At 37.9% G+C, this 23,615-nt stretch overlaps 1 protein-coding gene across 2 annotated transcripts; it reads right to left on the reverse strand.

The window, feature by feature from the left end:
* Positions 1 to 1,876: 1,876 nt before the first annotated feature.
* On the reverse strand, positions 1,877 to 23,615 carry LOC135409067 (suppressor of tumorigenicity 14 protein-like). 2 transcript variants are annotated; one of them, XM_064644098.1, is made up of 16 exons: positions 21,848 to 23,615; positions 21,351 to 21,519; positions 20,566 to 20,690; positions 19,615 to 19,682; positions 18,445 to 18,626; positions 18,310 to 18,348; positions 17,334 to 17,550; positions 14,653 to 14,792; positions 13,106 to 13,203; positions 12,054 to 12,166; positions 11,090 to 11,223; positions 6,510 to 6,617; positions 5,359 to 5,478; positions 4,561 to 4,744; positions 3,663 to 3,843; positions 1,877 to 2,007 (listed from the first exon to the last, which is right to left on the reverse strand). In XM_064644098.1, exons 1-16 carry the CDS (start codon positions 21,923 to 21,925, stop codon positions 1,972 to 1,974), a joined length of 1,992 nt encoding a protein of 663 aa, XP_064500168.1. In that variant the 5' UTR covers positions 21,926 to 23,615; the 3' UTR covers positions 1,877 to 1,971. The 2 variants fall into 2 exon arrangements, with proteins under 2 accessions (XP_064500168.1, XP_064500169.1); XM_064644099.1 differs by lacking the exon at positions 3,663 to 3,843.

Genomic DNA, 23,615 nt, shown 5'->3' on the forward strand with positions numbered 1-23,615 from the left:
TCCTCTCTGCAGCTGTTCCTTACGCACGCAAGGCAGTCAGCAGCCTCCGAAGTGACCCTGGGATTTGTTTGCTGCTCCCAGTTGGAGCTAAAACATGTAAAAGGTCAGAAGAAAGCCATGTACCAAGAAAAGAGTAATAACAGAAAAGCCTTCATCACCCAACCAAACAAAATTATCTAGAGATAAGAGAAAACGACAGAGCAGTTCTTCCACTCTCTCAGGCTGCTGTCCTATGAGCAATTTTAATGATCCAAGAGGCTGATCCCAAAGTGACTTGAGAAAGGAGGATACACAGTCCAGCTGATTACACAGCCTGTTCTGAAAGACCGAAAGGGTGGTATGATGGTGGCAGAGGAAGGATCCTACACAGATGAACTAAGACCAAAGAACATCCTGGAGTGATAAGAAAACAGTGTGAAAGAATAATTGTTTCATTTTTCACTGTAAGTATCAGATCCTCTAAAGATGAAAAGCGTTTGGAAGTTTCGCATAACTTGTGCAACGCATGCACAGCTTACATGTCCAGGAAGAAATGAACAAAACAGGATGACCACAAGTCTGGAACTATAGTAAGAGGGTTTCAGGGTGCTGTGGGGGTTTCCTGAACTCCCAATGTCATTCCTCTCTAGCACTGTACAGGAAATATACTAGTGACACAAAACAAAAAAATAGCAAAGATGCTACCCAGACCAAGAACTTAGAGGCCCAGAGGGCCAGCATGCTAGGATTCAAACACAGCATATTATATTGGAAACTAGCCAGTATGAGATATAGCTGAATTGCTTAAAAATGTCCATCTGAAAATTCAAGGGCATTTCTTAAGCAATACATCTTTGGAGGAACATCACACTCCTAAACCAACATGTTTTAACAAAACAACTCCAAGGTCTAAGGTTATAGACAAACTGTACGTAAAGTTAACAAAAATAATAGTTCATTGAATTAGAACTTAAGGACTGCAAGAAAACCCTGCAAATAGCCTATTCCATATAAAGAAGTTTGACCCATTTTGAGCTACAATCTTGCAAAAATTTTTCTATTACATTAAAATAGTAGAATTTGTATATTACACAAATATTATATCAAATTGCCACAGTTTAAAAATCAGTAACACATTTCTCTCCCTTTACACAGTAACTGGTATAAAAAACATGTTTGTGATTTTGAAAGTTGATATTTATCATAAGTTTAAATATTAAAAAAGTACACAACTAGTCTAATAACTGAGATGGAGGAAGAAAGCAGAGTCAGGACAATTGAAGTACATCCAAAGAGCAGTTTCTGATTGTGCGTATAAATAAGTGAGGTCATATAACTTATGATACAGTGATGTAGTCAAAAGTTGTATTAAAAGGGAACATTGCAGCTGCAGTTCCCAAACCTAGCTTAGCTTTTCTGTTTGTATTTCTTTGTAACTATAACAATACATCACTCATCATACTGTTACAGTATTTTAGCAATTACACACCCAGACACTAAAAAAGAAAAAAAGAAATTAATACAAATTAATGCAGATGGACCTAACTTCATTCCTTTTATCCTTATATTTTTCTTCTACAGTTATATTTCATATAAGAGAAGATGAAAAACAATTCTTGAAAAACATATGGCCCTTTGTCTTTGCAAAACAACATTTCTCAAGAGTCAGAGATTATCTATGCCAAATTTCCTTCCTTGTTTTGGAGAGCCTTTAGTTGTTATTTTAAGTTAACCGTACACTCACACTCAAGATCTCTCTCTCTATTACTAATAAAAACAAAAAGAAAAAAAAAAGGAAAAAAGAAAAACCACACAAACAACCCACAACTCTGAACAGCTTTCTAATGAAACCAAGTATTTCTTTGTAGTGTTTCTACAAGTTCCAGATTACCTGGCATGCATCAATGCCACCATTAAGATTCCCAGCACAGAGCATACGTGATGTAATAAGATCATCATACAGCTTGTTGCAAACACTTTGGTTAATTATTCTCACTCGAGCTTCTTGCAGTGTTTTGGCAAAATGACCTAGAAAAAAAAACAAATACAAAAACCCACAAATTTCTAATAGAGATATCACAAAAGAGAATTACTTCAAGCTCTAAGTCTATCCAGCTAATGACAGCAGAGTAATTCTGTTCCCTTCAAATGGTGCCTGACCTCAAATTTTAAAAGTTCTTGCCCACACTACCCTCTAGACACAGAGGTCCCAATGCACCACCTTTGCATTTCCCTAGTCTTTATCCTAATGAGCCTGTTCTGCCAGAAAGTAGTAAAAGCACCATGCAAACTGTAAAGTAAGATTCTACACAGAGTAACTATCTTTGAATGCCATTTCAAATTATGTCCAAAGACAATATGCTGTTATTCACACTATAGTTGTGCTCCAAAAAATGTCCAAGTCCTACAAAATGAAATTTATATGCTGTTTTCAATCCTCTCTAAACTGAGGAATAAAGTTAAAGGGGGAAAATCAAATAATTAAAAACAAAAAAAAAACCCAACAAAAAACAGCCTGCGAGTCTCACATTATGCTAAGAACTTAATTCTGTGCTATAGTATTGACATAAGTTGTCGTTGTGAACTAAAAATCCCGAGTCATGTTTTGGTCCAATAGTGTACATAAACTTTTTGATACTTGGATGATCAGAGGAAGTACAGAATTTTGGTTTGTTTGATTAGTCAGCTTTGAGGGTGGGTTTGGAGTGAAACAGATGGAAAAATATGTTTCTTTTACATATCATTATACTGAATTTGAATGTTACCCATGTAATTTTGATAAAAAGCAAGACGTATCAAGGCATCAATTGTAAAGCCATTTGCACTTCATTAGGTTTTTCTGTTATTAATGAGATTTAATTATTTTTTTAAGGCACATTAAGTAAGCCAGAACTACACAGCCTAGGGGCTTCTGACCAAACATGAGGAACTAGGTCTCAGCACAACTGTGGGGACCTCTGAAGTGCTGAGGGGCTGTCCAAGACCAGGTTTCAACACTGGCTCCTGTTTAATGCTGAGACAGGGCCATGATCCCATGGGCTCCCCCCCCTCACCTCTCCAATTCAATTTGTTTTTCTGCCTCCTTACTGCAGCATGCTATTTCAAGCACAGAGGCAAAACTCTTCATGGGGCCTACATTAAACTGCCTTTAGTTGAGACAGAGAAAACAAAAAATCCTCCACGATATTTTTGCAATTACTGCTGTTCATGGCCCCCTATTGTCACAAATGTAGATATAGAGACAAATTCTTTCTCTGCAATAGCTGCAAGTCACTGTTTACTTTACATGCAGAATACCTATTCACCAGATAAAATAAGCCATGAGCACAGGCACATTTTTGTAAATCTGTGGTCATTTGCTTTTCAATGATCTGTGACACCTGACTGTGCATTTTGTCACTTATCACCTGCCACCCAAGCAAACATTCAGAATTCACAGACTGTAGCTAAGGAGATTTTTTCTAGCTTTTTATAGACCCACTAAGTAAACCACAGAGTTGGGTTTTATTTTGCTTACAAGTATAAATATTTCATTGTTAGAGTTTAAAACTAAGCCAAACTTGTCAGAAGTATATCCAAGAAATGAACATACTATTTTCTTTTATGGCTCCCCAGCCAGTTACATAGCAGACAGTTCCATAAAGAAATACTCTAGAGGTGCTGGGTAAACAAATGGGCTGTACCAGCTCACTGAAGAATACAGGCATCTCCATTTCCAACAGGGCAATGTCATAATCTGAGATAGATTGGTCATACTGTGGGTGGACAATAATCCTTTTGATTGATCTCATAGCTACACGATTGCTCTTTCCATTAATAGTGTGTAAGCCCATATATGCTCTCCATCCCAAAGGAACAGAGTATCTGTAAAGAAAATGTTTTTAGAAGATCCCACTGGAAAGTAATGTAGTGTTAGTTCACTCCATTTTAACTACTTTTCAGTATTAGATGAGATTCATCAAAACCAAAGTGAACAGAGTAGAATAGTACTTCAGAAGATAGAAGTACTATAATCTCTGTCTCCTAAAACATTAAGTAATGTTTTTACTTGCTATTTTGAAAACAATTAATTTCCTAGAGCTCTAAGATCAATTCCATGCAATGCACCATGCTTTGGGAGTCAGAAAAGCATATTATTAAATTCTAATTCCTCCTTGTTGCGTGTAGGAGGAATGTCTTTTCAATTTGCACTGCCTAAACTGAACATCAGTGAGTTTTACACTCAATAAATAGGAACTTTTCCGGAGAAAAAAAGGCCACAGATTCTATTCAGAAAATCACTGCCTTAAGAAAAAAAAAAAAAAAGAAAGAATAAAAAAAAAGGGTGTTTACCCTAAATCTAACAAAACAGTGTTTTATCTTGCAGGATTGACTGACAATAGAAGCAAAGGAGTAACTTTGAACACTTCAGATTTTTGAAGCCAGCAGAATACAATACTGAGTGTTGATGTACTGATATGTCACAGAATTAAAACCTTAATCAGCTTCTCTAGACAAGGAATAGCTACTGCAGACTTTTGAAAGCAACACTGTCAGGTTATTAAACTGTACATACTCTGAGAAAATATAATTTCTTCATACCTCACAGAATCAGAGTCCAGGAAGCAGTGGGCAGCGGATATGAGCCACCTGTTGGAAATAATAGATGCACCACATACATGACCTTGTGCTCCCATCTGTAAACTTGCTTGCCAAGGCCACTTTCCAGATCTTGCATCTTCACCTCCAACGATTCTGTTTTTCTTAATCTGGTGTCTTCCACAAGCTAATAGAAATCATTGAATACAATAGTAACAAAGCCCACAAGGTCATTTCACTTTGCCATGCTTAACACAAAATTTTATCCGCAGACCACAAAGCTGTTGAAAAAAAAAGAGTATTTTCTTATTGTGCAATTTGTAAAAATTGTAAAATCGCTCCTCCTCACTCAATGGGCAGGTGAGATATAAGCCAATCATTGCTTATCCTCCCTTGTAGCTTTCTAAAGAGGTTAGAATTTCAAAAAGACATTTAGGCACAAACCTAAGCTGGGTTGTTTCTGAAAGTTCACTTGAATACATTCTCACATTTTTCCCTCCTTCCAAACACAGCACCTAAACTGCATTTTATTCAGCTGCAACAAGCGCTAAGACCTTCCTAATACTCCTGGAAGTGTTCATTGCTTGAAATAAGTTGTCACACACAGAATGGATGAGTGGATTTAAAAGAAACCATGCATAATTCAAGATGTACATTTTCATACCGATGTTGCTGGGAATTATTTTTTTTAACTTCCATTTGATTTAATCAATTCTTTATCCAATAGTGCTTGACCGTAACACAAATTCCTGACTCAGTTTCCCTAGTCATAAACTAATTTTTACATAAATGTTACCACACCACAGTTCATTTCATCAGATCCATCTGCACAGTCTCTCTTCCCATCACACTCAGGATTTGGTTTCAGCAAGCACTTTCCATTGAGACATTTGTATGCATAAGGGGAGCAACTTTTGTAGGCTGAAATAAGAGAGAGAAGATAGTGTCACAGGTTTGGAGTCAGGCTTTCAAATTATTAAAAAAACCCTTGCACTAGTTGTTCAAAACTACACATTCCAGTCTGCTGGAAGCCACAGCCTGTACTGGTGTAAACTGGTCCCTCTATGGAGAAGGTACAGTGGAATGTTTTACTCTGAATAACGATCATACTAATTTCGGTCTTCACTATCCATGAGGAAAAAGACATAAAAGCATTCAACTGTCTTCACTACCATTTTACTTAACTCTACACTGAATCAGCTAGGCTTGTTAGATCCGTTCTTTTACCTTCACCAGCACTATCGGCATTATTAATTATAAATCTTCACAGCACCTCTGCATTTTTAAGTGAAATAGAGAGAATTATGGAAGAACTTTATACCTCTCACCAATAATTTTTTTCTAAGGACTATCAAAGTTTACTATGTGAGAACCCTGACACATCTCAGCAATAGGCTTCCATCACTACTGTTCTTATTACCAATTGCTTACACCTCTAAACAGCGGGAAGGAGATTTTTTCAGCAAATGAAGACATACTCCTGGCTACCCCAAGGACCTAAGATCCAAAACAAGCCAAGAATTATAATGGAAAAATGCAGCAAGTCACTAAGGAGACGTTGGTAGCACTGGCAATGTCTGTAACCATTGTGGATCTACAGTAAAAAGACCATGACTGTGGCAACAGTCCCCAACCTACCATATCTCTCTCCCTTACATTATTTTGTACAGATCTGGCAGAACCTGGGGAAAAAGTGCTCTTCCAACAAGATTGCCAGCAAATGTGCTTTGTTAATCTTTCTAAAATGACTGTTATCTTGGATTTTGCTTCATTAATTGTCTAGACTCCCCCAAGAACTAGTTATACTCTGCATGTTTTATTTTCACAATTATGAAACTTTGTGCCATGAAAAAAGATTTATTTAGAAATAACACATTTATCCATTAAAATAAGCATATTCCCACTTCTGCCTTCCACCATCTTTCAGAAGGTAGCTAAAAATATATACTTACAGCAGTTGTTTTCATCACTGTCCTCCCCACAGCTGTCATCTTCTTTACAAGACTTATACTGATGCTTACACTTCCTGTCACCACAGTTCAACCATTCTGGATTACAACCTGAAGAAGAAAGGTCTGTAAATGCTTTATAATTCCAACAGCAGGCTATGAGCTATGAGCTACAAACCCTATCAGAGGTCAACTCGATGTTGCTGTGCTATCTCTGTCAGACGTTAATCTACCATGGTTTTGAGAACATCCAGTGACAGAGAGACTTGTTTCATTACCTAACTTGTGCTGTGCTCTCTGACCTTGTGTTACCTTCTGGTCAGTCTTTCCAGCATCTCTTCAGCGTTCCTTATCTTCTTTGATGTGCAGTACCCAATTTGGATACAATACTCCAGCTGAGGCCTTCCCGCCAGTGACTGGGAAGATATTTTCAAACTCCCACTTTATATCCTAGTGTGATGCTTAAAAACCCCCCCCAAAACAAAAGAAGACAACCAAAAAACAAACCACCAAGTACACACAAAACACACAAAGAATATTTTACGACTGACTCACAAGTCATCTTTTGAGCAACTATTATCCCCCCAGCCATTTTTAGCAAAAAAGCAACGTAGGCAATCCACTTGTCTATTTGATTCCCTGTGTTCAGATCTTGTCTTTATTTTTCTACATATATGTTCTCCAACTTCTCAGGAGCATTTATAAATACATCCCTCTTTCTCTTGTGTAGCACTTTCCCTATATCATAAGCATCTACTCTAGTCTATCATTTAGATCATGAACAAAAATTATGTGACATTCCATAACAGATATTGGCAGAATGACAATGAAAATATCCTTTCACTTTGGTAATTACTCTTGGCCATTTGTTCTCTGGAAACAGTTTTCTGTATTTTTTCCTCACTATGTTTTCTTCACTTACTGACAAGCTTGTCACACAAGACAGTGTGAAAGTACAGCTTCTCCTCTATTTATCCTCTCACAGTGGGGAATTAAAACAATATTTTAAAACTACATGCTGGTTTTTAATATTTTCACTGTTTACAAATAGTTTATTTGTTGTGCTATGTTTTTTTTTTTTTCCTTTGGAAGATTAACTTATAAAGGTTGGTGTAAAATTCCCTCTTCATTTTTTTGTTCTCCCACTCTTAAAAGAGTTGCATTACACAGCCTCTTCTCCAGACTTTTATATCTTCACCCACATCCCTCATGTGATCTTAAAGATCACCACCGGTATTTTAGAGAACTTCAGACAGCCTCTAAACTTCGTGGAACAAACTCTTTAAAGAAGACAACAAACAAGAAATAATTGCTCTACCACAATCTAGTTCATCACTACCATTTGAGCAGCCTTTCCAGCCTTCAGACAGATTGCTTGAAGGAATGCATGTTCTATCTGCATATCTAAGGACAAGCTAGAAAAATAAGAAGTCAATGGCACTAGAAATGCTTTTACAGTCTAAATGCATTAATGCAGGACTACACCATGCAGAAATACTAAAATGGCCGTTAAAAATTGAAGCTGGTGTCATTTATACAATAAATTGAATGTTAAAAAAGGAAACAATACCTTACTTGGCACAATCTGTCAAAGATTTTTGTCAATCAGTCTGGATCAAATTAATCAATATTCATCTAAATGGAAATTAGCAAATTAATGTCACATTAACTGCCTCACTCTGAGGGTTGAAAGTGATTCAGCACAGACATATAACAAGTACTGATAGCAAACACTTGTTTAATTTGTTAAGGGAATGTATTCTACACAGGAGCATCTAAAGAGAAGGAAAATAAAAAAAAAATCAAAACTAGGCATTCTCTTTAATATTATAGATAAATATTTCCTGATATTAAAATGTTGCAGAAACTAATCTGTGTTACTACATTCAACTGAAGGTCTTATGTGAATAAGTGCCTTATCAAACCTTTTCCAAATCCAATTTCATTATGAAACAGCCTTTCCCCAAGATTTTCTTTCACATTCACTTAAACTACCAACTAGTATAGATGGTCAGTTGTTCATTTGCAATAAATAAAAAAATGTTTGTTGTCTTCCACTTTTTCAGATGTGTCAGGGAAAAAAATTATCTGTGGAAGAACAAGTAGTCGAAAGTTCTCTTCTTTCTGCCCAAGTCAAATGAAACTTTTTTCTCATCTAGCACCATAAGCAAATTAAGAGCTACATCAGATTGAAGGACCAAACATATTTGTCCCACAGTTGTCTTATCAGTTCCAATCTGGGGTAATTTAGTCCTCTTCATTGCCTTGCATGTGATGTCAGTGGGAGGAAAGCACACACTAGGTAGCCAGCAGCGTTTCCATTTTCTCTTCACCACTCCCAAAGTTATTCAGATGATGGCTGGCATTTGCTTTCCAGGTCAACTCAGAGCAGTGCCTGTGATTTTTAATAAGTGTGTTTTAATAGGTACCCAACAATGGAAAGAAACTAATCTGAGGTGAGTGACTGCAGGTACTACAGATACGAGAGATGAATTCTTTTTCCCCCTTTTTACTTCTACAGGCACATCTGACCTAGAAAACCAGTGCTCTCAATACATGCTGCGCTCTCAGATGGTCTTCCACAAATTTCTGTAATGACTTGATACTGACACATCACAGCTATTTTACCCTGCCTGCTGAGTCTTAATGCAGATCCTTATGATCATGACTAAGACTTGATTAAATAACTTAGAGCCATCTGCTTGCTCCTCAGTGCTAGAAGCAGAGCACACGGATAGTACTAGACCCCGACAAATTAGAGGACTGGGCAATCACCAGCCATATGAAGTTTAACAAGGGAAAGTGTTGGATTCTGCACTTGGGATGGGGCAACCCTGGTTGTGTGTATAGACTGGAGAACAAGAGACTGGAAAGCAGTGCCACAGAAAGGGACCTGGGGGTCTCGGTCAATGGCAAGTTGCATATGAGTCAGCAGTGCCCTGGCAGCCAGGAGGGCCAACCATGTCCTGGGGGGCATCAGGCAAAGCATCACCAGTTGGTCAAGGGAGGGGATTGTCCCGCTCTGCTCTGCACTGGGGTAGCCTCACCTGGAATACTGTGTGCAGTTTTGGGCACCACAATATAAAAGAGACATTGAACTACTAGAGAGTGTTCAAAGGAGGGCGATAAAGATAGTGAGGGGTCTGGAGGAAGAGCCATATAAGGAGCAGCTTGGTCTGTTCAGCCTGGAGAAGGGGAGACCTCACTACAGTTACAGCTTCCTCCTCACAGGAAGAGGAGAGACAGGCACTGATCTCTTCTCTGGGACAGAGCCCAAAGGAATGGCCTGAAGCTGAGTCAGAGGAGGTTTACATTGGATATCAGGAAAAGGTTCTTCACCCAGAGGGTGGCTGGGGACTGGAACAGGCTCCCCAGGGAAGTGGTCACAGCACTAAGCCTGACAGAGTTCAAGAGGCGTTTAGACAATGCTCTCAGGGACATGGTGTGATTCTTGGGGTGTCCTGTGCAAGGCCAGGAATTGGACTCGATGATCCTGATGGGTCCCTTCCAACTCAGCATATTCTATGATTGTAATAAAGACTGGGGATTTTCTCTGTTAGGCTTAGACTCATCTTTAGCCTGTTTTTGAGGCAGTGACTGGAATAACCACAGCACATGGTATAGTCTGTAACTTTTTCTAGTACAAAGAGACACACATTGGTGGAAGCAGAAATCCCTAAAAATTGTGTTAGTCCTGTAGAATGACCAACCATAAAACCTAACACCTGTTTATAATGGAAGTCATGAAACAAGAATCTTTATCAGAGACCTTAATACATAAATGCTTCTGTGTCAACACTGAACTACGTTTGGTCAAGCAAGCTGAGGATCTGAAGAGGTTTCAAAAACTCATTTGGTCTCTTGAAATTGCAGAGAACTTTAGTTACCTAGATGTTAATTGGGTAAAGGAAATAAAAGGCATAGAAAAAATAAGATATTCCATCTTTTCTAAGAAATATCACATGTAGATATGTGTATCCCCTGAAAATTCCTGTTTCACCCTCAGAAGCCCCCCAAGACCTAATGCTGATCCAGAAGTGCATAGACAGGGGAATCAGGAGAGGGCTATAAGAATCTCAGTCATATTTCTGCAACATCTGCTAGCAAGGGGTCCTCTTCAACTGTCAGTGAAAATCTAAAGTGTTTGCATAAACCTGGAAACTGATTTAGAGCAAGTTGAGTTGTGAATTTAGAGAGAAGACTAAGTATTCGTGGTTAACTTCTGCTGGCAGAGGAGTCATGCTTAGAGGCTCTTTGCCATACTATTTTCATGTTGCAGCTTGGCTATTTTAAGGTGTTAGCAAAGTGCCATATAATTAGATCCACAGAAATGGAGAATTTTTTTTTTTACTACCCATTTTACATAAGTATTGATAAAACCTAGAAAATAAGCTTCTTAAAGCATCTTATTCTAAATGTGTACATCTATTTGTTCGATTAAAGACAGAATCATATTTTAAACATTTATCTCTTGAAATTAGGTTAAGAATAAAAGGCAGGTTGATTTGTATGTGGTTGGCCTGTCAAGCATGGTTTCTCAGAGGTTTGTCCTTAAAAATTAAAGTATGTGCTCAATAACTTACGGTCTGTGTGACTGAAGGCTTTATATTCAATATAAAACCCTCTGTGGGTGACCAGTTCATCAGAATGGAAATTGATTGCAACAGAATAGCCATATTCCCTGTTTCTGTTGTTTTCTGAAAGAGCTTTACAGTATCTAGCAAGGCAAAAGTGAGAATTATTAATTTCTAACCAAACAGACCATTACCACCCAGCTACATCTACTTTTACTGAAAGGTAATGACACCAAAAAGCTCTTAAAACAATGCAGTAAAGATCAGTTATAGTTTGGTGTTAAAAACAGCCCAACAGAAACATTGTAAAGCCTATTTACAAATGCCTTCCACTCCACACTAGCAGACTTTGAAACAAAATACAGCAAGATGATCCATGTCAGTATCTACCTTAAAAATACAAACTGCTTCAAGCATGTTTGATTTCAGATTTCCCATTTAGGTTTGCAAATCCAAGAGCTGCAAATCCAGTGAAGGATTAAATCATTCAACCAAATCCAATAGGTGTTGCTTATTTCAATATGCACCTTCCAAGAGGCAAATTACTCAGAGTAGTGGTTTTTTTTAGTGTTAGTGTAACAATTACAGTCACTAAAGAGTAAGTGGTATAGAAAATGAAAGTTCTGATGGATGCAAGCTCTTCACCCGCATCAAGACCACTGCCAGGAATTCACAGTTCATGTGCAGCTGCATAAAATCCTGTAGTTTTCTACATTATTGCTTTTAAGGGGAACAAAAGTGTAAGTGCCTGTAGAAAAACCAGGATGCCTAAATTAATGTAATGACAAATGTTTAATACTAGGGCAGGATTAAGAACATTCTACTGCTGAAGTTCTTTGGAAGCATGCCAATTTTTTGTTGAAATGTATCTTTCTGCCCTATAAGTGGTGATGCACTTTTTTCTTAAGTACAGTACATTGTGCAGAACACCGAAATGCAAATTAATATCTCAGAAAATAATGTCTTTACTCACCTAACTCCATCAATTTCTAACCAGTCTTTATCACATTTACTGGACCCTGGAGACTTCTCTTGAATTTGTATTACAAGGATTTTTAGTGACAGCTTGTAGCCAGGCAATGGTGCCTAAAAATCAAAGGATAAATACCCCGACATACATAGTCACAAGGTGAAAAAGGCCTGTGCTGCCAAGATGGCAAATCTTTGTACATATATTATTAGATTGAAAGTACTGCATTTATATTGTGCAAATTAGTGCCTTCGAAGAACCAAAAAACTTTTCCGATTTAAAAATCTATAGAAATCTTTTTAGATCCAACTTTGGCCAGACTCTGCCAAATAAAGGAGTGTGAGCATTTCTGCAGTCAGCATAAAGCACTGTATCAGAAGTTCATCCTATGTTTGTACTGCCATGTGTTCCCATTCCTTTCGTGAACAGAGATGAGAGTTTTATGCTACAAGCTGCTAATAATTTTCACCGAGCACAAGAAAGGTAGAGACTGTTACCAAGTTATATATATGAAAAGCTTCCTTTACCAGGGAAAGTAAAAAAGTACTTAAATGCTTAATGGAGCAACAGACCAACACACTGGGGAGTTGGTAAAAATCATGGAGAGATTTTAAGTCCTGCCAAAGGACTTTCTGGACATTCAGAGCTAACTTTTGAGCCAGAGAAGATCCTGTTTCTGCAGAATTCAGGGAAATACAGTGTGGTATCCACCATATGAGGCATGATTTATATGACCATTTTTTCTTTCTGAGATAGAAAAAATGTGCTGATTATTATTAATTTTCGCTGGCTGCTAGGAGTTGTTGTCTCACCCATTAATTTGGTTTTGTCATGAATAATACTCAAACTTTTGGAAGTTGGCAACGTTTCCCTTCCATAGCTGGCATCTGTACATCAGACAGGAAAGAAATGAGTGCCTGAAAAGAAGTCAGGTGCAGGAGTCCCACTAAGTTTTCTCTCTGTTCCACCCACATCAAAAGTAATTTTCTCCCAATTTTTTGCCTAATTAACATAAAACAAAGTCATCAGTACTCAAAAGAGATCCCAGAACTTACTTTGATGATCCAGCTGCAGTCAATGTTTGGTGGGTAGTAACTTGGGTAATAAGGGGAACTCAGTGTCCCGTTCCAGGAAATGTAATGACCACCACACACTGGGAGAGAAATATATCAGCAAGGAACACCGTTATTATCTCAGCAGGGTTAAAGGGCAGAGGCTACTTCACTTGCTAGGACCCTTCTCTATGTACTGAGTTAGAAGAATGGGTTGTGACAGTATTAAAGTCACATTTTGCCCGTATTAACAGGAAATCACTCAACTGCCACCTCTCCATCACACTGGATTTCTCTTATTAAATTACAGCTAAGGGTAAGTACAAAACACCTTTGACTGAAGTTTTTAAAAAATGTTCTTTCGTGGTAGGTAGAAGAAGCAACTAAATGTGGATGCAACAAACCTCCCCCTTCCAATGTGCTTCTGACCTTTCTGTAGGCATTATCAAAAATTAAAAAGCAATCAGCCCAATGAAGTGAAACCTCTGTTTAATTTCACCTAAACTGGGAAGTTTATGTGTCAGTTCTCAGTCTGAAAATTCATGCCAAATTTGAACAGTATTTTTGAGGTTTTATTTTCTACCAAGGACTCTCCTAGACATCCAGTCCTCAGTGCTCTTAGTTCCCTTTCGATAACATCACAAATGCAAACATGAATATAACAGAAATGAAGACAATTTTGAAAATAACAATATTTTGTGGCAACCCCCAATCTAAATATCATTTGGAATGCTAATCTTCTGAAAAATTAAGCCATTCTAGTTAGTAATGTGCATGGAATAGGTATTTGCCTAAGCAGCATCCACAAAGACACAAGCTCGAGTGTGTAAGATTTGGAAAAGTTTATCCCCTGTGATTTGTTCCGCAAGTTTGAAAATAGTCACTTGCTTTATTGTCAAAATTCTTTCACTTAGGCTTTACCAAATTAGTGTCACTAAACTTGACCTGGTGAAGCCCCTTCATCTCCTCTACAATACTACAGTTTATCATTACTCATAATATTTCACTAATCATCCAGAACTCATGTAAAATTCATAGTACCCCATAGGTTCAGAATATACTTCATAGGTCTTGAAACACTTTTCTTTACATTTAACTACATTGAACAGTACTTTTCAGTAAAAGAACTGTTTGCTCTTGTTTTCCATTTCCTTTAAACACACATTATACAGGCTGGGGATAGATTGCCAAAACCGATAAAAGTGCTGTTCTTTGACTGGAACTATCCAGCCTTGCCTAGACATATAGTGCCTGTAGGGCTATTTGGCTGGCTTCTCTGCTGCCACTGCTCAGTGTTTTCCATGTAGCAAGACCAATGTCTGGCAAGTATGGCTTGAGTAGTTATCAGAAAGACAAAAAAAAAATCTCCCAGACCAAAGGATTTTTCTATTCTTTGTTCAGTTCTCAAACTTCTTTCAAAGTGGGTCAGAATGATAATGCCCTGACTTATACGCCAGCATTCCCTCCCACAAGTATGTTCAAAGCAATATCAACTTTTTTAGAGGCAAAACCAGGAATACGTTAGATGCTTGTTGCTATTAATTACTTACTGATTTTAGGAATGGCTTGAAAGTGAGCTTTTAATATGCTGCTTCCTTCTCTTTGGTCCAATGAGAAGGTAAGCAACATCACATTACTAGATGAAGTTAAACGTACAACAGAAGGAGCCCAGGCCCCAGGTCCACACCACCTGGAATAGTACACAAAAAAAATGCATTAAAAAAATCCCATATTCCAGTCATCTTTGCTGAGAAACCAGGCAGAAATAACACTGATCCGGTCATCTGTGCTTCTGAAGCATTCCTTTGGCTACCACTTCCCTTTTATTCTTCCACCCCGCTGACAGCACACAAGACGCTAGAGTTTCCCGTCACTGAGGCTTAGTCACTCAGGGTGAAAAATCACCCTTGTTCTTGCTTAACGAGTGCCCCAGAGTTTTCAGACCTGCACAAGCTTCAGAGAGGGAGTGCCAGACTATGTTATTCCAGTAGTGGTAGGGGCACTGGGTCATAGAGGTTAGGCCTGAAAAGACAAGTGCCAGTGCAGCAGCGTTGAGAAGTATCTATGCAACAGATAAGCCCAAACATTTTCAATCTATTAACATTCACTTTGGTTTCGTGTCACAAGAGCTATCACACAAAATGTGAAGGTCTATGCATGGAAACTATTAATTCTTACTGATCTTCTACTTGAATAATGAGTTAATTTATAATCTTGAAGCTTGAAAACTTACTTCTACTTGGAATTTGAGATGCTATCTCTTGCATCTGTAAATTCACTCTTATATTTATTCCATTTTGAAATACACAACATATTTTGGATTTCTTTTCATTAATTGATAAATCTGTGTTAAAAATTTCTAGCAGTTTTCTCTTTCCCTTTCACAGCAAATGAAAGCAATTAAGACAAGACCTCTCAGTCTTTTCACCACAGCCCTACCACTGTCACCAAGATCCACACTGGCAGCATAAAAATAAAATTTTTGAACCTTAAACTGAAAATAGTTGTCTTTTGCTTTCCAGCAGGCTATTCCTGGTTCCCATTTCATGTGAGACACTAGATTTGCCTCTCTTGCAGACATTATTAAATCTGTTTTATCATAATAATTGACAAAACCTTTATAAAATAACTATTTGAGTCCTATCTGCACTGAAACATGGAAATCTTTCAGCATCTTCATCAGCCCTGTTGACAGCCTGGCTTATCTTCTGACTGTACCTTTTGTCACAGTATCATCAGAGTAGCAGGGCAAGCTATGAGAAGAGCTGTCCACGTGAGATGCTTATTCTCACAGTACACCTCACCATCGCAGCTTGCTCGCTCTTTAGTATTTGTCACTGAACAGCTGTACTGCCACAATTTACAGAAACTGGTGAGAATTGTTTTAGTCACCACGTGTGACCCTAGACCTAAAAATTAGGGAATAATGGCTATAAATATCATAATTACTGGCTGCCATGGCTATTGGACATATTATTAGTTCTATTATGTCTGTCTTAAGTAGCCACTAGCTGCTTTTGGCTCCAGTAGAAAACTAATAGACATATGCAACCCCATACATTTTCTATGGTGGCAAGAAAAGCAACCAAAAAAAGTCAGCTTTTGTTGAGGTATCATTTAACATAGTTTCAGTCACAAAATTCTGTTTTGGTTCTTTGATAGACAGGCACTAACGCACATTCTTGAACTTTGCCTTACAGCTCGCTGCATCAGTGTTCTCTGAATATGTTACATCACACCCCTGTGTCAGTTTTGCCATTTTCCAGGTGCTTCCATGCTCATGGACGGTTCTACATTTGTGTTTCCTAAAAATCTCAGCCATTGCTAATAATGCACAGTGGAGTAACAGTTGCAGCAATAATCCATAATCAACAGCAGAACAGATGCAGCCCAGCATCTGGAACAGGATTCTCCTTCCTAGGCTATAGTCTGAGAGTAAGTCCTTACAAAAACCATGTGTTCATTCCATGCCAACAATAGCAAGCTGTTACATTTTGTTACATGAAGAGAGAAATAAGTCTGCTAACAGAACTGAAGAGGACCACCTACTCAAGTAAGTTAAAGCACTTACTTAAAGAAGTGCATTTCAGATTCCTCCTGAATGTTCTTACAAAAAACTTTTTAAAAATTCCCCTCTTGAAACCATCCAATCTCAGATTCTCAACATGTTTATTTTTTTGATGAAGACAGATTCAATTGTGTCCATACACAAAATTTGACTCTGAAAAGTGGGCATGGCCACTCAAGTTTAAATATCATATGATCTTACTTACGCAAATGGACTACATGTGACTGAGGATGGAGCCTTCCATAGGCACAATCCTTGCAACTGGACTACTATAAAACATGTATTTTCTAAAAGTGATAGAATACAATACTATAAAAAGTCTGTATTTTTTGAGTTGTGACAGTAACTGTATGAAATTTAATCCATTAAAAATTAGTCATAAAATAGAATAAGCCTCACAGCAGGTTCCCTAGGGAAGGGGTCATGGCACCAAGCCTGTCAGAGTTCAAGAAGCATCTGGACAGGGCTCTTAGTCATATGGTTTAGCTTTAGTCCAATGAGGAGCAGGGAATTGCACTTCCAACTTTTGTAGAAGGTCTTTTCATTGCCTGACACAATATTTTTAATTAAGTTGTGTTTGGAGCCTTACATTTTATCAATTTGGTACAGTTTCAGAGAGTTTCTGTACAGTTCAATAAAACACCTTTGCTATCTCTATCATACCTGGTAATGATCTTGTTTTGCAGTGGAAGAAGGAAATCATATGCTGATAAGTGGTGTGATGCACAGCTCTCTGGAGTGACACCATGCAAAGTGATAACTACCAGTCTCACCACATAGTTAGAAGGAACTCGCAGCCTCCATTGATAAAAAGACTTTTTGGGATTCATCAGAGTTAGAGTCCTGTTGTTACCTGGCTTGGCATACAGGTCAAAGGATACTGCTATACAAAAGAAGCTAGATCAGTGGCTGAAAAAATGTTAAGCTGAAAGATAAATTAAGTTCTTGGATAAAATTTCAAACAAGGTAGAAACAATCACCTCCCCACACTTCTTGACTACTCTAATCCCCTTTTTGCCCTTTCCTTTTCAACTCTATTCTCTTTTCCCTACCAGACTGCATCACCTTCTCCAGCTCTGGTCAAGCCTCATCACCACCAGCTCATCACACACTCCACAAGCAGGAGGTGATTTGGCTGCAATTGCTACGATCTCTGTTTCACACCTACTGCTTCCTGCGTCATTTTCTCTTTGCCCCTCTCCATGCAATGAGAACACCAAGTACACAAAGCCAATCTCAAGGTATGCTTGATGTGGAGAAATCAAGCAAAGTGAATTAAAGCTCTACACTGTCTGACTGATCACTACAAAACTATCTAATCACAAGATAAGTAAGCGATATATAATTTTGTAGAGTTGTTTTTTTTTTTTTGTTTGTTTTAAAGATGCCAAGGATAGGAACCACAGCTCATTGCAATGCAGTGGGAACTATTAAATTTCAACCATTTTAGTCAGAACATCAGAATAAAAGCTGTAAGGTATTTTCATCCAGCCTCTATTTGGAACACAAGCCAGGGAGATTCCCTAGTTTGGTTTAGTTTGTAGGCCCTACAGATATAAATGGCAAACTGCCATTTTTCTGTCACAGGATTCCCCCCCCCCCCCCCCAGTGGTATCAGTTGGGATTGAAGCATAATTACCTGATTTTAGCATCACATCATATTCTGTGGAATCTGAAACTGAAATTTATTAACTATCAGCTACACAAGTCAAAGACACAAACTGGAGAAAGAAAAATAGACAGAATAGGAATTAAATGACAGGTACATTGTTACCAAAAAGCTCCATTGTAACAAGATCAAAATCTTCCTCCCCAGAAGAACTGAACAAGTGAGCTGCCTGTTTACTACACATTTCTTTTTGTTGCACTGGGGTTAATTTCTTAAGAGAAGTAACTATGTCTTGTGGTGCCCAGAATGTATTCCAGTAGTAAGCTCGAAGTCCAAGTTCCCCTTCACTGTGAAAGGAAAAAGGTGTATCATAAATACACTGTAATTACTATTATGGACATGATTTCCTCTGGTCTACATTTTTGGCTGGCACAGTTTCACAGCCAGCTGAACTGCTGTGCAAAGAGTTGCAGCTGAACATGGTGGCAAAAAGTTCTTTTGTTTAACGATTGCTTTTGCTGTACAGTAGAAATACTTCGAAAATATGCTGCTTAAAAGGTTACACACTAACACTGAAAACTACACTTCACAAAATCCTTGCAATAATTTTTATGGAATCAGATGTTTCCATCCCTGCTGTATAATTATACACTTTTAAGATCATGTTACAGCTCCAGAAACATTGTACTTTTTTTTTTTATCTGAGGTTAGCACCATATGACAACACAATTTTATGCCCATACTTTGATACATTTCATACAATTGTTGCTGAAAGAAACAATCTTTATGAGTACATATAGAAAGTATGACCTCAGTGATTCAAAGAGACAATCCATCACGCTCCTCCTTTCAAAATGGCCTGTGGACTGACCTGTCAGAGTTTTCAGAGACTACCAGGATAGTAGTAGCCATCTGCTCAGTGTATTTATCCTTCTCACCAGGAGCTTAAGCAGAATGTCTTGCCCAAAATTATACATTTAATTTTTGTTTTGATAGGTTAAAAAGGAACTTCATTTGAATAGACAAAACCAAAATAACATTCTGCAAGTGCCAAATTGTTATTTCAAAAATTAGAAATAGATGAATAGACTATAAAACAATCCATAAAACAAGGAACAATTAATTAGACTTCATTTCTCTCACCGATTCTACAGGGCAAGACAGAAATCACTCTATTAGCTTAACTCATATACTTAAGTGCATTTCTACATTTTTAATTCTCTGACAGACATCTGCATGTTCTTCCAGGTAACTCATTTAAAATGCATGAAAAAAAAAAAAGAGAAACACAGCTGAGTATTTTAAATTTATACCACATGTTGAAACAGTACCTACCTGAAAGCAGCCACCACAGACTTCAAATAGTACTTTCCCAAGAAGGAAGACTCATATGTTTCTGCCAACTGACAATCAAATGGTGGTAAAAGAAAATGCAAAGCATTATATTTTAGTGCCAATATAATCTCTTATGTTATAAAGCATTTGTCTTTTTCTTCCTTTCCTCTTCCTCACACCCCCACACATATCAAAAACACTGTCCATCACTTTCACAAAATGTATCAAATAAGGCTCATAATTTTGCATTAAATTCCACTAAAATAAAAAATCGCTTCCAAGTCACATCACATTTCAAGACCATTGAACTAGCCATGAAAAACAAGGCTTTAATAATACATTTATATTTTTGTTTAAGTCTTTAAATTTCTGCCACGTAATCTGGGCATAAGCAACTTGTATTGGCAGTGCACAAAGCAGCTTTGAGGCACTAGATTAGCTCTTCTGGGAAATACAGGCTAACAGAGAACTGCTTTGTGTTTAAGGCTGCTGTTCACGTGTACCTAGAAAACAGTATTGATCTCACAAATAGAAACTCATAAGAAGTGCAAGAAAGAAAGCATTGTTGTGAGTGATAAAGGAAAACAAAATACAAAGTCAAGCACTGAATTGGAGATATAATTTAAAAAAAAATAAAGGGAAAAATGTAGAAGGAAGAGAGTTTGAATGAAGTAAAACAAAAACACTCTCCTCTTTCTTTGAGTATTTTTTCCATAACCTTGAAACCCACAGGTTTATTATCTAGAAAACATTGACCTTACTATAAGACTCACAGCCCCATCTGTCTAGCTATGTTTCAAAATCTGAAAACTGCCAAGGCACTTGCTAGCTTTAAACTTGCAATTTTGAAGGAAAAAAAATAGTTACGACTATCCGGAATCCCCTCGTCATTCCCAGTCTGATTCTGTAAAAATATTTATAAATTATTGCTCTATTTATGTGGGAACTTACATAATTTTGGATTGCTTCTGCTTGCAGGAGGAATTTCTGTGATGTTGGATCATTGAGGTCATTTGTGTAAGTCAAATTAGGAATTTCTAGGCTTCCACCAATATAAATGAAGGAGAAAGCTGGTGCTGAGGAAAAAAAAAAAAAGATTAAAAAAATTAGCACACCTAATAACATTATAGAAAAGCTTCCAGAATAAGAGGCTTGCAGAAGCATGTATTTGTCCTTGGTGCTTGTAGGTATTAATTCTTAGGAGAAACATGCAGTAATAACCAGAATGCTGAATCACTCTCACCGACAGAGTAATGCCCAGCAGGAAAGGAGAGAAATGAGGTACAGGTTCAGACAGGTATTTTTACTAGGAAGATTTAATTGTTAAGCTTCCATTTTTTGTAGTGCTAATCTCCTGAAGAGGTATGGTTTTAATGGCTATGTGTTGAGATTTGGGAAGGTATATATGCAAGTTAGGTACCTGTCCTGTTTTTTGGAAAAGGGGAATAGAAGATAGACATCTAATTCCTGTAGGTTCTTGGGAAAGATGACAGCTATAATAATGATGGTATTCACAAACAGAGTCAAGCAATTGAGATAAAATGCATACCTTCAATATTCTTGTGCAGCTATTAACTGCTACGTACTGTGCATTTTGTTCCTTTAGCAAAGACATGAAGGAGAAGGGAAAGCCAAGTAGCTTAGGTGCACATTATGTGCTCAGCTGCTTAGTGCAGAGCTTTTCACAGCGCAGAATGTGAACCCAGCATGGTCTGGATGAGATGGGTAACACTTACAGAAAGAATAGTGCAGGACTAGCACGATTACTGTAACTGTTAAAGAAACTACAGATAATATTCCTAGAAGCCGTCTCCTCCAGAAAGAAAACTTCATCCTTTTGAAGACATGATACTTTTGACATAAGCCATCTTGGTAGGATGGGTAGTAGCACACATGTGGACTTTCCTAGAGGATGACACGGGAAGGCATCAATTAGTAAGGCAACGAAGAAGAGCTATCGTATTACATTTTAGTATATTTACTCTTTAGTTTTAAAGACATTAAAATTGAGATAATATCTTTCACGTTATCAGCTACATCACCCGTGAAACCCACAGACTTCTTGGCTGCTTGCTTGCTTAATGCATTTTAATCTACAGAAATGTGTGTGTGGGGAAATTATTATCACCTTGGTCAAGAGCAATTTATGAAGAACAGAGGTCAATGCACACCAGAGTGGACAAGGAGATCGTTTACTATGTTCCTACTATAAAGCTCAGCTGGTGCCTCTTACCTGCCCTGCAGCCCGCTCAGCGTCCGGAGCTGGAATGCTGTACACAGAAGTCCGGCTGGAGGGGAGAGCCCGTAGCATGATGCTGTGACACAAACACCTTCTGACAAACCTACTATCAAAACCCTAAACAACCCTCACTTCTGAAACAGAACTGAATAGCACGCTACTCTCCCCACCGCACACCCCGGGCATCTCTTATTTCCCCTTTGCCACACTGCCTGAAGTTGGAGCCAGCTGATCTGTGATCAAAGAAGGTTGGGAGGAAAAGCTACCATCGCTGTAACTCTTTGTTTGCCTAACTGGCTAAGTAGGATATGGATCCCACCATTTCAAAACAGGTCGCTTCTTTCAGAAATAATAGAGTACAGAAATAATTTATTATACAATGGAAAGGTCATGCAAGCAATTTACAGATAAAAAAATTCCAGAGCAACATAAACGAGGCAACTTCTAATAAACACCCAGTAGAATCCACAGAAATACCAAAGAGAGAAGAAATGCTCAATTCCACAGGCCACTTGAACTTTCCAGTCTCAAGCTGGTACCAAAGAATAACTGTAACTGCAAAGTAATTCATGTTCACATTTCCTGTTTGAAAGAAAAACTAGTTTTCAGTCAGCAAATCAACAAGTTGACGTATTCTGCATGTAAAATAAGAAAATCAAGGATGTGAGAGGGATAATAACATGTTTTATACATGTTGAGAGAGACAGCACAAAGAACAAAACCTTGAAAACTAATACAGGCCCAAGAAATCTGAGCCTCACAAAAAGAACCCAAAACAAACAAACCCCACCCTCTGAAAAAAATGCAAAGGGAAGAAACAAACCCCAACACAGATCACACAGACTGCAAAAGGGATTAACTGGAAGGCAATCCTCAGAGCTCAGAAATTCAAACTACAGCTGCAGACAGATGGCTTTGTTCAAGTCGTTTTTTTTCCCAACAGCCTGTCTGCTACACACACAACCTGCTGATTGTCCCTCCCTTTACGGAAAAGAAAAAAACACAGAAAGAGCCTAGAAGAAACAAACCACTTCTGCATAAAAATTGTATCAGGACCTTTCAGAAACATCAGCTTTACTTGGCAAGGACAAGATCATTGCAATAACTTACATCATTATATTTACTCACCTTCTTAAGATTGCCTGAAGCTAAAGAATTCAAATTCTTAGGTGGATGAACTTGAATATGAAGAAATGAAGGCAGGAAATTAAAGAGTTAGTAGCTCCAAATCATGCAGTTAATTAAATGAAGGTTGGAGGAGGAATAAGCATGGAGCAAATCACTACTCAACTCAAAATTTCTGATCTTAAAAAATTAGGGCCCTACAGATTTGAAAGGATTGAGTTCACCTTCTGCAACCTCTATTCTTCCTTGTTGCCTGTCAGCTGTTCTTGGTGTAGGAGACAGGGAAAGTAGTATTTGAAAGAGTGCAAATAGTTGATTGCTGCTCCACAGTTAATTCTGTATTGGCCTTACACATCTCAGAAGAAAGGAGTGACTAAGCCTTAAGCTCCCTCTTTATGTGATCAATTGTATCTTCAGCTTCCTGACAGAGGATTGCACCTGCATTTAGGTGGTACCTGGAAAATGAATGTAAAGTGCCAGAAGTTTATTATTGCACCTCCTCCTGTGTCTCCAGACATCTGCATAGAACAACCACCACAAGGAATAGCCTCTTCCTTATTCATGAAGGTTTGAAAAAAGGCCAATTATTACTTCCATATGTGAATTCCAGCAAGAGACCCACAAAGAAATTCCACCA

The sequence above is a fragment of the Pseudopipra pipra genome, chromosome 2, assembly GCF_036250125.1.
Source record: "Pseudopipra pipra isolate bDixPip1 chromosome 2, bDixPip1.hap1, whole genome shotgun sequence".
In the NCBI taxonomy this organism is placed as follows: Eukaryota; Metazoa; Chordata; class Aves; order Passeriformes; family Pipridae; genus Pseudopipra; species Pseudopipra pipra.